Source organism: Scyliorhinus torazame, chromosome 11, assembly GCF_047496885.1.
Source record: "Scyliorhinus torazame isolate Kashiwa2021f chromosome 11, sScyTor2.1, whole genome shotgun sequence".
In the NCBI taxonomy this organism is placed as follows: Eukaryota; Metazoa; Chordata; class Chondrichthyes; order Carcharhiniformes; family Scyliorhinidae; genus Scyliorhinus; species Scyliorhinus torazame.
The window spans coordinates 27,395,848-27,408,487 of record NC_092717.1 but is presented as its reverse complement, the minus strand read 5'-3'; the positions used below and the strand labels follow the sequence as shown (position 1 = coordinate 27,408,487).

At 45.9% G+C, this 12,640-nt stretch overlaps 1 protein-coding gene across 1 annotated transcript in view; it reads left to right on the top strand.

The window, feature by feature from the left end:
* The window catches only part of atp6v1c1a (ATPase H+ transporting V1 subunit C1a), a 116,419-nt gene that overhangs the window by 73,972 nt on the left and 29,807 nt on the right, over positions 1-12,640 (top strand). Inside the window, exons 9-10 of the mRNA XM_072467071.1 lie at positions 48-140; positions 224-317. Coding sequence (XP_072323172.1) covers positions 48-140; positions 224-317 — 187 coding nt within the window. The remainder of the gene's footprint in view (positions 1-47; positions 141-223; positions 318-12,640) is intronic.

The following is a 12,640-nucleotide window of genomic DNA, read 5'->3' as shown; positions in this document are numbered from 1 at the left end:
GGATCTTTCTCTCCCCCCCCCCCCCCCCCCCCCTCCTCTCCTAAAAGGTTGATATGTGATGACATGGATAGTGGCATGTACACTGTAACATTATTCAGGAAGGCAGTTGATGACTTCCGACTAAAGGCCAGGGAGAACAAGTAAGAATTTATTTCTCAAGAATTTCTATTCGAGCTCTACGTTTCAGAAATGGATGCACTCAGATTTGTGCCCTTCACTTCAGGTTTATTGTTCGGGACTTCCAGTATAATGAAGAGGAGCTGAAAGCAGATAAAGAAGAGATGACTCGGCTCTCAACTGACAAAAAGAAACAATTTGTACGTATTCAAATCCAAACTGGAGTACGGGCCACAGCCTAAGCAGCTGTAAAAATCGTGTTCTTATATGCGTATTGCTGTCATTCAGTACATGACTGCTCAATCCAACCCAGCATCCTTGACAGACAGGCTTCCAGGATCACCTGAGGCTGAAGAAAGCAGCATGTGATTAAAGTTCCTACTTTAGTTTTGAGTATTTCAGTTCGAATTGGGCGGCACATTGGTTCGTACTGCTCCCTCGCAGCACCAGGGACCCGGGTTCAATTCCGGCCTCTGGTCGACTGTCTATGTGGAGTTTGCATGCTCTCCCCGTGTCCGTGTGGGTTTCCTCCAGGTGCTCTGGTTTGCTCCCACAGTTCAAAGATGTGCCGGTTATGTGGATTGGCCATGCTAATTTGCCCCTTAGTGTCCAAGGGTGTGCAGGTTGGATGAGGTTCCGAGTATATGATGGGGGAGTGGGCTTAGGTAGGTGTGCTCTTTTCGGAGAGTCGGCGCAGACGCAATGGTCCGAAAGGGTTGGCCTGCAATGCAGGGATTCTATGGTTCTATTAATTTTAGTGGATAGGTTGACCGTAAAGAAACTTTCCCAAAAGATTATGACATGACACTTGTGCTGGATGAAGAAATTTGAAGATCAATGTGTCTTAATTAAAATTGCCAAGATTAAACGTTTACAATAAAATCTTGTTCTAGAACCATGGAATCATAATGTTTACAACACAGATTGAGGTCTTTCGGCCAATCGTGTCTGTGCTGGCTCTCTTAAGAGCAACTCGGTGATACCCGTTCCCCCATCATTTCCTCTTAGCCCCGCAAATTATTTTCTGTCAGGTCCATATCCAATTCCTTTGGAAAACCAAGATTGAATTTGTCTCCACCGCACTCTGTAAGTGCATTCTTGGTCTTAACCACTTGCTTCATAAAAAGGAATGTCCTTGTTTCACTTGTTGGTTCTTTTGCCATTCACCTTAAATTTGTGTCCTTGGGTTCTCGAGCCTTCCATCTATGGAACAATTTCTCCCTATCTAATCTGGCAAGACCTCTCATGGTTCTTCCGATAAAATTCTCAAACTTCTCTTCACTAAGGAAAACCACCTCAGCTCTCCAATTTATCGCCGTAACTGAAGTCCCTCATTCCCAAAACCACTCTCGGGAATCTTTTCTGCACCCTCTCACAAGCCTTCCATCCTTCTGGATTTGGACATAATACTCCAGTTGTGGCGGAACTTGCATTTTACAAAGTTAATCATATCTAGTTTGCTTTTATGCTCTATGCCTTTATTTATACAGCCCAGGATCCTAGAAGCCTTTTAAACTATTTTCTCAATCCTGCCCTACGACTGGCAATGATTTAGGCACATTTTTCTCTTGGTCTCTCTCCTGCGCTCTTTTTTAGAATTGGATCACATGAGTTATTTATCGAACGTAAGGAAGTAATTTGGCCCATTGTACCCTTTATTTTTATATTGCCTTTCCTCATTCTTCCAAAATGGACCACTTCACAGTTCTCTGCTGTGAATGTTGAATGATTATTTTCTAAATTTACATTGTGGTAATTGTTGCTTTGTTTTTTCTACCTTACTATTGGGAACTTTAAAAAATTTTCATTCAAGGTTTTACATTTTCCACTTAACCACAAAGACGCAACAAATCTCCCAAATCTAGTACAGTACCAAGTGGTCATTATTCCACATATACATACAGAAACATCGTATGTAATCGTTGTAGTTGTCGTCTCCTCCTGACAAGATAAGGGACACCCTCTAGAATTAAATATAACCAATTCGAATCTGTATCAGCAGCTTAACTACCCAAATAATGAAAGGAAACCCCAGAGAGAGAGGAACATCAGGATTGGTCAATCGTCGTTAGACATAATAATGTACACATCCAAAAGAGGGATACCAAAACAGTATTACCTCAGAGGAAACTGGACAGTACTTTTCTCTCCCACCAGCACACCACCACCAAGGGAAACTGAAGCCTCCAAGAAGGAATATTGTCTGGAAATCCCCATATAAGATCACCTGGAGGAGGGCAACCTCCTCCTCCATCCAGTCTCCTCTCCAGCTGAAGAAAAACTCTAACAATGCTGAACCGAAGCACTCAGACTAGCACTTAAGCCCCGCAGCAAACATAATACTATCCCCCCCAGGGGAACCAAATCTCAAGAAGTAGAGTAGTCCAGAAGTCCTTAAAAGAAGGCCTATCGGGAGAGGGTCACCCACTCCTCTGCCCAACGTACCCTCCACCTGATCCAGATAAACATTGTTACTTCTGCCCTAACCTACTCAATCGAGCTAAACTCGGATCAACGACACAGTAGAATAGGGGCCAAAAGGCCAAGGGTACTTGCGTAACTGTCAGACATTAAACAAAGCACCTCGGAAACGCTGCTTAGGCCCTGCCATCAACAAGCTTCTACCCATTTCCCCTCATTAAAGAAACCCTAACAACAAGATGATATGCCCACCATATTCCATGAGCCAAGTAATCAAGTGACCACTGTCACCACCTGCGCAGCCAAGTAAATATAAAAGACCAACCCAAGAATGGCGACCACGTCCGAGCCTGCACCAATATATATTTCCCTCCAGTCCAACAACTCCAGAGGCGTAAACGACAAACAAGAAAGGAACCCAGTCTTTTCCAGGATACATAACCTGTCTGTACCTTAATAGGAGACGAGTAAGGGTTCAATAATCCCAAAATGACAAATGTACAAAAGAAAAATACAACGTCAGTAGTTCTAACAGGGGTTTTCCTCACCCACAATGAAGATTTATAAGGTTATAACAACCATCCTCATGCCAAATCACCTACCCACCATCCTGTTGTGGTGCTACTCATCTGTTTAAAAAAAACAGGTATACACTGCACAACCCTTATGCTAAACAACCATCTCAGCATGATATTTGCAGTGTAACAGGTGACATATAACCATCCACAGAGCTTGGAAAGGCCAAAGCCATGACCGGATTATTGAGCAACAATCAGGATCCATTCAGAGTTTCACCAAAGCCCTTGCACCTCTGCCATGTCGTCCCCCCGAAGCCCCAGTAAAGAGAAACCAAGACCCCCGATGCGCATTTCGTCGGTGGGGGTATTTGAGGCAAGCAATATGGATAAGTGACCAAATGGTCATTGTGGTCTGTTCACATTCTTTACCTGATGTCATGTGACGTGAGACTTGCATCATTTAAATATATGGGGCGGGATTCTCCGTCTGTTCCCGGCAGCGGGACTCTCCGCCCGTTCCCGGCAGCGGGACTCTCCGCCCGTTCCCGGCAGCGGGACTCTCCGCCCGTTCCCGGCAGCGGGACTCTCCGCCCGTTCCCGGCAGCGGGACTCTCCGCCCGTTCCCGGCAGCGGGACTCTCCGCCCGTTCCCGGCAGTGGGACTCTCCGCCCGTTCCCGGCAGCGGGACTCTCCGCCCGTTCCCGGCAGCGGGACTCTCCGCCCGTTCCCGGCAGCGGGACTCTCCGCCCGTTCCCGGCAGCGGGACTCTCCGCCCGTTCCCGGCAGCGGGACTCTCCGCCCGTTCCCGGCAGCGGGACTCTCCGCCCGTTCCCGGCAGCGGGACTCTCCGCCCGTTCCCGGCAGCGGGACTCTCCGCCCGTTCCCGGCAGCGGGACTCTCCGCCCGTTCCCGGCAGCGGGACTCTCCGCCCGTTCCCGGCAGCGGGACTCTCTGGTCACGCTGCAGTGCATTGGAGATTTGACTCAGCGGCAAATTGTTCGTCCTCGCAGGGCGGGCCCGCAACGGAGAATCCTGGCCATGAGTGGATGAAGAGAATAAGCGCTTGAAAGCTTTATAAACTTAACTTCACATTTATTTCTGTGAAGTTTTACTTCCCAGAAGAATAGCTGTTTGAGTCTACTGCTTGCAGTCTTTTACTCTTTCCACTTAAACATAATCTCACCTGCAATCTCTTACTCATCACTACGTTCTTGTTGTCCCATTATCTATTGACATTCCTCCTTGTTAGCATAAGACCACAAGACATAGGAGCGGAAGTAAGGCCATTCGGCCCATCAAGTCCACTCCACCATTCAATCATGGCTGATTTCAACTCCATTTACCCGCTCTCTCTCCATAGCCCTTAATTCCTCGAGAAATCAAGAATTTATCAACTTCTGTCTTAAAGACACTCAGCGTCCTGGCCTCCACCGCCCTCTGTGGCAATGAATTCCACAGACCCACCACTCTCTGGCTGAAGAAATGTCTCCTCATCTCTGTTCTAAACTGACTCCCTCTTATTCTAAGGCTGTGCCCCCGGGTCCTAGTCTCCCCTGCTAATGGAAACAACTTCCCTACCTCCACCCTATCTAAGCCATTCATTATCTTGTAAGTTTCTATTAGATCTCCCCTCAACCTCCTAAACTCCAATGAATATAATCCCAGGATCCTCAGACGTTCATCGTATGTTAGGCCTACCATTCCTGGGATCATCCGTGTGAATCTCCGCTGGACCCGCTTCAGTGCCAGTATGTCCTTCCTGAGGTGTGGGGCCCAAAATTGCTCACAGTATTCTAAATGGGGCCTAACTAATGCTTTATAAAGCTTCAGAAGTACATCCCTGCTTTTATATTCCAAGCCTCTTGAGATGAATGACAACAATGCATTTGCTTTCTTAATTACGGACTCAACCTGCAAGTTTACCTTTAGAGAATCCTGGACTAGGACTCCCAGGTCCCTTTGCACTTCAGCATTATGAATTTTGTCACCGTTTAGAAAATAGTCCATGCCTCTATTCTTTTTTCCAAAGTGCAAGACCTTGCACTTGCCCACGTTGAATTTCATCAGCCATTTCTTGGACCACTCTCCTAAACTGTCTAAATCTTTCTGCAGCCTCCCCACCACCTCCATACTACCTGCCCCTCCACCTATCTTTGTATCATCGGCAAACTTAGCCAGAATGCCCCCAGTCCCGTCATCTAGATGGTTAATATATAAAGAGAACAGCTGTGGCCCCAACACTGAACCCTGTGGGACACCACTCGTCACCGGTTGCCATTCCGAAAAAGAACCTTTTATCCCAACTCTCTGCCTTCTGCCTGACAGCCAATCGTCAATCCATGTTAGTACCTTGCCTCGAATACCATGGGCGCTTATTTTACTCAGCAGTCTCCCGTGAGGCACCTTATCAAAGGCCTTTTGGAAGTCAAGATAAATAACATCCATTGGCTCTCCTTGGTCTAACCTATTTGTTATCTCTTCAAAGAACTCTAACAGGTTTGTCAGGCACGACCTCCCCTTACTAAATCCATGCTGACTTGTCCTAATCCGACCCCGCACTTTCAAGAATTTAGAAATCTCATCCTTAACAATGGATTCTAGAATCTTGCCAACAACCGAGGTTAGGCTAATTGGCCTATAATTTTCCATCTTTTTCCTTGTTCTCTTCTTGAACAGGGGGGTTACAACAGCGATTTTCCAATCCTCTGGGACTTTCCCTGACTCCAGTGACTTTTGAAAGATCATAACTAACGCCTCCACTATTTCTTCAGCTATCTCCTTTAGAACTCTAGGATGTAGCCCATCTGGGCCCGGAGATTTATCAATTTTTAGACCTCTTAGTTTCTCTAGCACTTTCTCCTTTGTGATGGCTACCATATTCAACTCTGCCCCCCTGACTCTCCTGAATTGTTGGGATATTACTCATGTCTTCTACTGTGAAGACTGACGCAAAGTACTTATTTAGTTCCTCAGCTATTTCCTTGTCTCCCATCACTAGATTACCAGCATCATTTTGGAGCAGCCCAATGTCAACTTTTGCCTCCCGTTTGTTTTTAATGTATTTAAAGAAACTTTTACGATCATTCCTAATGTTACTGGCTAGCCTACCTTCATATTTGATCCTCTCTTTCCTTATTTCTCTCTTTGTTATCCTCTGTTTGTTTTTGTAGCCTTCCCAATCTTCTGACTTCCCACTACTCTTTGCCACATTATAGGCTTTCTCTTTTGCTTTGATGCATTCCCTAACTTCCTTTGTCAGCCATGGCTGCCTAATCCCCCCTCTGATAACCTTTCTTTTCTTTGGGATGAACCTCTGTACTGTGTCCTCAATTACTCCCAGAAACTCCTGCCATTGCTGTTCTACTGTCTTTCCCACTAGGCTCTGCTCCCAGTCGATTTTCGTCAGTTCCTCCCTCATGCCCCTGTAGTTACCTTTATTTAACTGTAACACCTTTACATCTGATTCTACCTTCTTTCTTTCAAATTGGAGATTGAATTCTACCATATTATGATCACTGCCTCCTGAGTGTTCCCTTACTTTAAGATCTTTAATCAAGTCTGGCTCATTACATAACACTAAGTCCAGAATGGCCTGTTCCCTCGTGGGAACAAGCTGTTCCAAAACGCCCCCCTGTAAACATTCAATCAATTCCCTTTCCTTGGGTCCACTGGCAGCATTATTTATCCAGTCCACCTGCACATTGAAGTCCCCCATGATCACTGTGACCTTGCCTTTCCGACATGCACTTTCTATTTCGTGGTGCATTTTGTGCCCCCGGTCCTGACCACTGTTAGGAGGCCTGTACATAACTCCCATTATGTTTTTTTTGCCTTTGTGGTTCCTCAACTCTACCCACACAGACTCCACATCATCTGACCCTATGTCGTTTAGTGCTATTGATTTAATTTCATTCCTAATTAACAAGGCAACCCCGCCCCCTCTGCCCACCTCCCTGTCTTTTCGATAGGTTGTGAATCCCTGGATGTTTAAATGCCAGTCCTGAACCCGCTGCAACCATGTCTCTGTGATGCCTACCACATCATACCTGCCAGTCACAATCTGGGTCACAAGCTCATCTATCTTGTTCCGTACACTGCGCGCATTTAAATATAGCACCTTTAATTCTCTATTGACCGTCCCTTTTTGTTTTCTTAGTGTGGTGGACCTTGGTTTACTGAGCCTTTCCATACACTGTGTCATATTTTGTGGGATGGGGACTATCATAACCTCTCCTGAGTTTTGTCTTTTCGTGCTTTTTTGTATTCCTAAGCAGCTATGCTTCCCATTGATAACTTCACCTCTTGGTTCCCTGACTATCCCTTCCCCCCCCAATCTTTAGTTTAAAGTCCTATTGACCACCCTATTTATTCTTTTCGCCAGAACACTGGTCCCAGCTCGGTTCAGGTGGAGACCATCCCAACGGTATAGGTCCCCCCTGTCCCAAAACTGATGCCAGTGTCCCATGAAAAGGAACCCCTCTTTCCCACACCACTCTTTCAGCCACGTGTTAACTTCCCTTATTCTTGCCTCCCTATGCCAATTTGCATGTGGCTCGGGCAGTAATCCGGAGATTATGACCCTTGAGGACCTGTTTTTTAATTTGAATCCTAGCTCTTTATAATCTCTAAACAGGTCCTCTTTCCTAGACTTGCCTATGTTGTTGGTACCGACATGGACCACAACAACTGGATCCACCCCCTCCCTCTCCAGTATCCTTTCAAGCCGGTCAGAGATGTCCCGCACCCTAGCACCGGGCAGGCAACATACCATGCGGGACTCTTTATCCTGCTCACAAAGGATACTATCTATCCCCCTGATAATAGAATCCCCTACAACTACAACTTGCCTATTTACTCCCTCCCCTTGAATGGCCTGCTGAACCATGGTGCCTTGGTCAGCTGACTCATCCTTCCAATCCTAGCATAACAACCCTGAAGGTAAAAATAAACAGGTTGACTGATTAATGTTCATTTGTTCAGCATGATTCTAAGCAAATACCTTACAAAATGTGATTTGAACCTATTCATGTACTGGAGAGAAGCAAACAAATTCTATAACCATTATAAATGGTATGTGCTATCTCCATTTGTGTAACCTGCTGCTGTTTCACTTGTCCACAAAGCCACTTCGCCTCCTAAACTTGCCCTGCTGTAGCCTTGAATAGTCGTGCTCTACTTAGTCCCCTATCTCCCTTCATTCCATCGGAGGTGACCTTGTTCCCTTGACTCCATTCCCATTAAACTGCTGATCATTTAACTTCTCTCCTGTCTCTCTTATGCTAGATAGCACAGTAAATTATTCCTTCCATTTAAAAAAGTGCAGGGAGCGGGTGCAGGGAGCGGGTGCAGGGAGCGGGTGCAGGGAGCGGGTGCAGGGAGCGGGTGCAGGGAGCGTAAGGGAATCTGTGTGTGGAGCCAGAGGAAATGGGCGAGGTACTAAATGAATACTTTGCATCAGTATTCACCAAAGAGAAGGAATTGGTAGATGTTGAGTCTGGAGAAGGGTGTGTAGATAGCCTGGGTCACATTGAGATCCAAAAAGACGAGGTGTTGGGCGTCTTGAAAAATATTACGGTAGATAAGTCCCCAGGGCCTGATGGGATCTACCCCAGAATACTGAAGGAGGCTAGAGAGGAAATTGCTGAGGCCTTGACAGAAATCTTTGGATCCTCACTGTCTTCAGGTGATGTCCCGGAGGACTGGCAAATAGCCAATGTTGTTCCTCTGTTTAAGAAGGGGAGCAAGGATAATCCAGGGAACTACAGGCCGGTGAGCCTTACGTCAGTGGTAGGGAAATTACTGGAGAGAATTCTTCGAGACAGGATCTACTCCCATTTGGAAACAAATGGACGTATTAGTGAGAGGCAGTATGGTTTTGTGAAGGGGCGGTCGTGTCTCACTAACTTGATCGAGTTTTTCGAGGAGGTCACAAAGATGATTGATGCAGGTAGGGCAGTGGATGTTATCTATATGGACTTCAGTAAGGCCTTTGACAAGGTCCCTCATGGTAGGCTAGTACAAAAGGTGAAGTCACACGGGATCAGGGGTGAGCTGGCAAAGTGGATACAGAACTGGCTCAATCATAGAAGACAGAGGGTAACAGTGGAAGGATGCTTTTCTAATTGGAGGGCTGTGACTATTGGTGTTCCGCAGGGATCAGTGCTGGGACCTTTGCTGTTTGTAGTATATATAAATGATTTGGAGGAAAATGTAACTGGTCTGATTAGTAAGTTTGCAGATGGCACAAAGGTTGGTGGAATTGCGGATAGCGATGAGGACAGTCAGCGGATACAGCAGGATTTAGATTGTTTGGAGACTTGGGCGGAGAGATGGCAGATGGAGTTTAATCCGGACAAATGTGAGGTCATGCATTTTGGAAGGTCTAATGCAGGTGGGGAATATACAGTGAATGGTAGAACCCTCAAGAGTATTGAAAGTCAGAGAGATCTAGGTGTACAGGTGCACAGGTCACTGAAAGGGGCAACACAGGTGGAGAAGGTAGTCAAGAAGGCATACGGCATGCTTGCCTTCATTGGCCGGGGCATTGAGTATAAGCATTGGCAAGTCATGTTGCAGCTGTATAGAACCTTAGTTAGGCCACACTTGGAGTATAGTGTTCAATTCTGGTTGCCACACTACCAGAAGGATGTGGAGGCTTCAGAGAGGGTGCAGAAGAGATTTACTAGAATGTTGCCTGGTATGGAGGGCATTAGCTATGAGGAGCAGTTGAATAAACTCGGTTTGTTCTCACTGGAACGATGGAAGTTGAGGGGCGACCTGATAGAGGTCTACAAAATTATGAGGGGCATAGACAGAGTGGATAATCCGAGGCTTTTTCCCAGGGTAGAGGGGTCAATTACTAGGGGGTATGGGTTTAAGGTGCGAGGGGCAAGGTTTAGAGGAGATGTACGAGGCAAGTTTTTTACACAGAGGGTAGTGGGTGCCTGGAACTCGCTGCCGGAGGAGGTGGTGGAAGCAGGGACGATAGTGACATTTAAGGGGCATCTTGACAAATACATGAATAGGATGGGAATAGAGGGATACGGACCCAGGAAGTGTAGAAGATTGTAGTTTAGTCGGGCAGCATGGTCGGCACGGGCTTAGAGGGCGAAGGGCCTGTTCCTGTGCTGTACTTTTCTTTGTTCTTGTTTTGTATGCTACTGCTGTACAACTTCTTTGTCATGTAAAAACTAATTTTTAGATCCAGCATGTCAAGCCCTGCACTCTATAATTCCAGTATTTTCTTAAATAAAAAGCATATGATATTTCAAATACTCTTAATCCCATGTGCATTCCCAATCTTCATTTCTTTCGCTGTAGAATGATTGCACAATGAACGATGATTTGTCCTTTTTCATTCCTGCTGTGAAAACTCTTCAATCTGATTGGCTTCTCAGTTTGATGATTTCACTGTTTTGCATGCAAGAGATAGCAGAATATAATTGATATCGTTGTTGGTGAAATTGACTCCACAGTAACCGCTAAATCTTTGTGGATGGCATTCTGCGTTGTCAGCGGCAAGCACATCCCTTTGCTGGCCACAAAATCTGGGCCCATAGGTTTTGACAAATGTTATACATTCTCTGGATTTGTATTCTCGTTGTACATTGGATCTTGAGAAGATCATTGCAATAACTGTGATTCATAACTTGAAGCAATGATGATATTGAAGTAATTGCCATTGCAGTTTGCTTTATTTTGGGCACCAGTTGATTTTCTGTAGTATTGGACCGTTGAGTTAAGAACAAGTGCGATGTTCAGGGTGGGTATGTTTCGATGGCATGAAAATAATTGGACTTGGCCAGCGGACTTTGCCACAGACTGGGAAAGGTGTAATGAAATGGCAAAGTGGCCTGGGGTTGAAAGAAAAGTAATAGCATGGTTGTGAGGGAGATTGAAGGCAGGGGATAAAATAGTGATACTGCAGTGCACAGGCACTTGCTGTACTTTTGAGACCATTGCCACAAGATAAGATCAGGGGAGGAGGGAACATATCAGTCAGTATTTTTAAACCTATTTTCCCAGGACCCACCTTTGCCAACTGACCAACCTTCACCTTCATGACACATGTCACATTTGCTACCTTTAATGTGAAAGGGGAGCCAGCTTGTTTTCTCACAATCTCACTCCAATCAGATTCACAGGAAGAGAGGGCAATGCATATCAGGTGCAGAGTTCAGCCAGTTCCTTTGTGTCATCTTGACCTTAGTGAGAATGGAAAATCCAACCTCGCACACGTAAGTTGTCGTGAAGGGCAACAGCGACAAAATGCTTGTTTTACTCAGCACTGGATACTCTTGTGAGATGCTATTCCAGAATGCTGAAATCTTCCTGAGCTTTTGGTGTTTTTGTAATGTGCTGTCACAGGTCAGGTACAACAGCTTGGTCTTTTCAGTCAGCTGTAAGTTAATAACTGACACTGGGGTCTCAACCTCAAAAATAATTTTTCACCCACTACTTCTTTTCAAAATCTGAAACTTGTACTCTCATTTACCAGTGCTTCTCTGCATATAATACACAGCTTTGCATCCTTATTTGCATTGTCACAATTGACAAAACCATTCCTCAAGAAATCATCTTTATACTGCTTTGCTCCCAAATTAAGTTTCTTCTTTGTAGGCTGTTAACCAGAGGCCCTGGAACTCTCTATAGAGCTAACATTTAACACTGCTCTGCCCTGCCTTGGACTCTCACGAGCAGCTCTCTCCAGCAGAATGTGTCGTGAGATCCTGGCCAATAGGTACACTGCCTATTTGTGTGTCTGGCCGTCTCTTTCTTGGAATGATTCATCTTCACATTTCCTCTTGCCTTGCTTGCTAGCAGCTAGAAAATTGAAGAAGCTCTCTTCCATCATTTGATGCCAAAGGCATGTGCATACAGGGTGCTTGATAAGTGTAGGTGCAGGGCCTATACTGCTGCTGCTTCTGGCCGGAAAACTGCACACAGCCTCCTTTACTTCTCGTTTGAAATGTGGCAGTGCGGGGTGGCACGGTGGTGCAATGGTTAGCGCTGCTGCCTCATGGCACCCAGGACCCGGGTTTGATTCCGGCCCCGCATCACTGTCCGTGTGGAGTTTGCACATTTTCCGTGTGTCTGCGTGGGTCTCACCCCCACAACCCAAAGATGTGCAGGGTAGCTAGATTGGGCAAGCTAAATTGCCCCTTAATTGGAAAAAGAATGAATTGGGTACTTAAAATTTATAAAATGAAAATGTGGCAGTGGGCGCCATTCTCAATAAAAGTGCCGTTTGCGGCCGTTGGGTGCTTTTCCCGCGATCGGGAACACCACCTCCCCAACACCCGCCAGCGACCTACCGGGGGATCGCGACCTACACTTAAAATCCTGATATATGACTTGATTGAGCTTTTCTGATCATTTCAACATGCTTGTAGGGAGAGGCATCTCTCCTATTTTTTTTTCCTTTATTCGTTCATGGAACATGCATATTGCTGACAAAGCCAACATTTGCTGCCCATCCCTAATTGTCTTTGAACTGAATATTTCAGCGGGCAGTTGAGAGTTAACCACATTGCTGTGGATTTGGAGTCACACGTAGGCCTGACCAGGTGAGGATGGCAGATTAG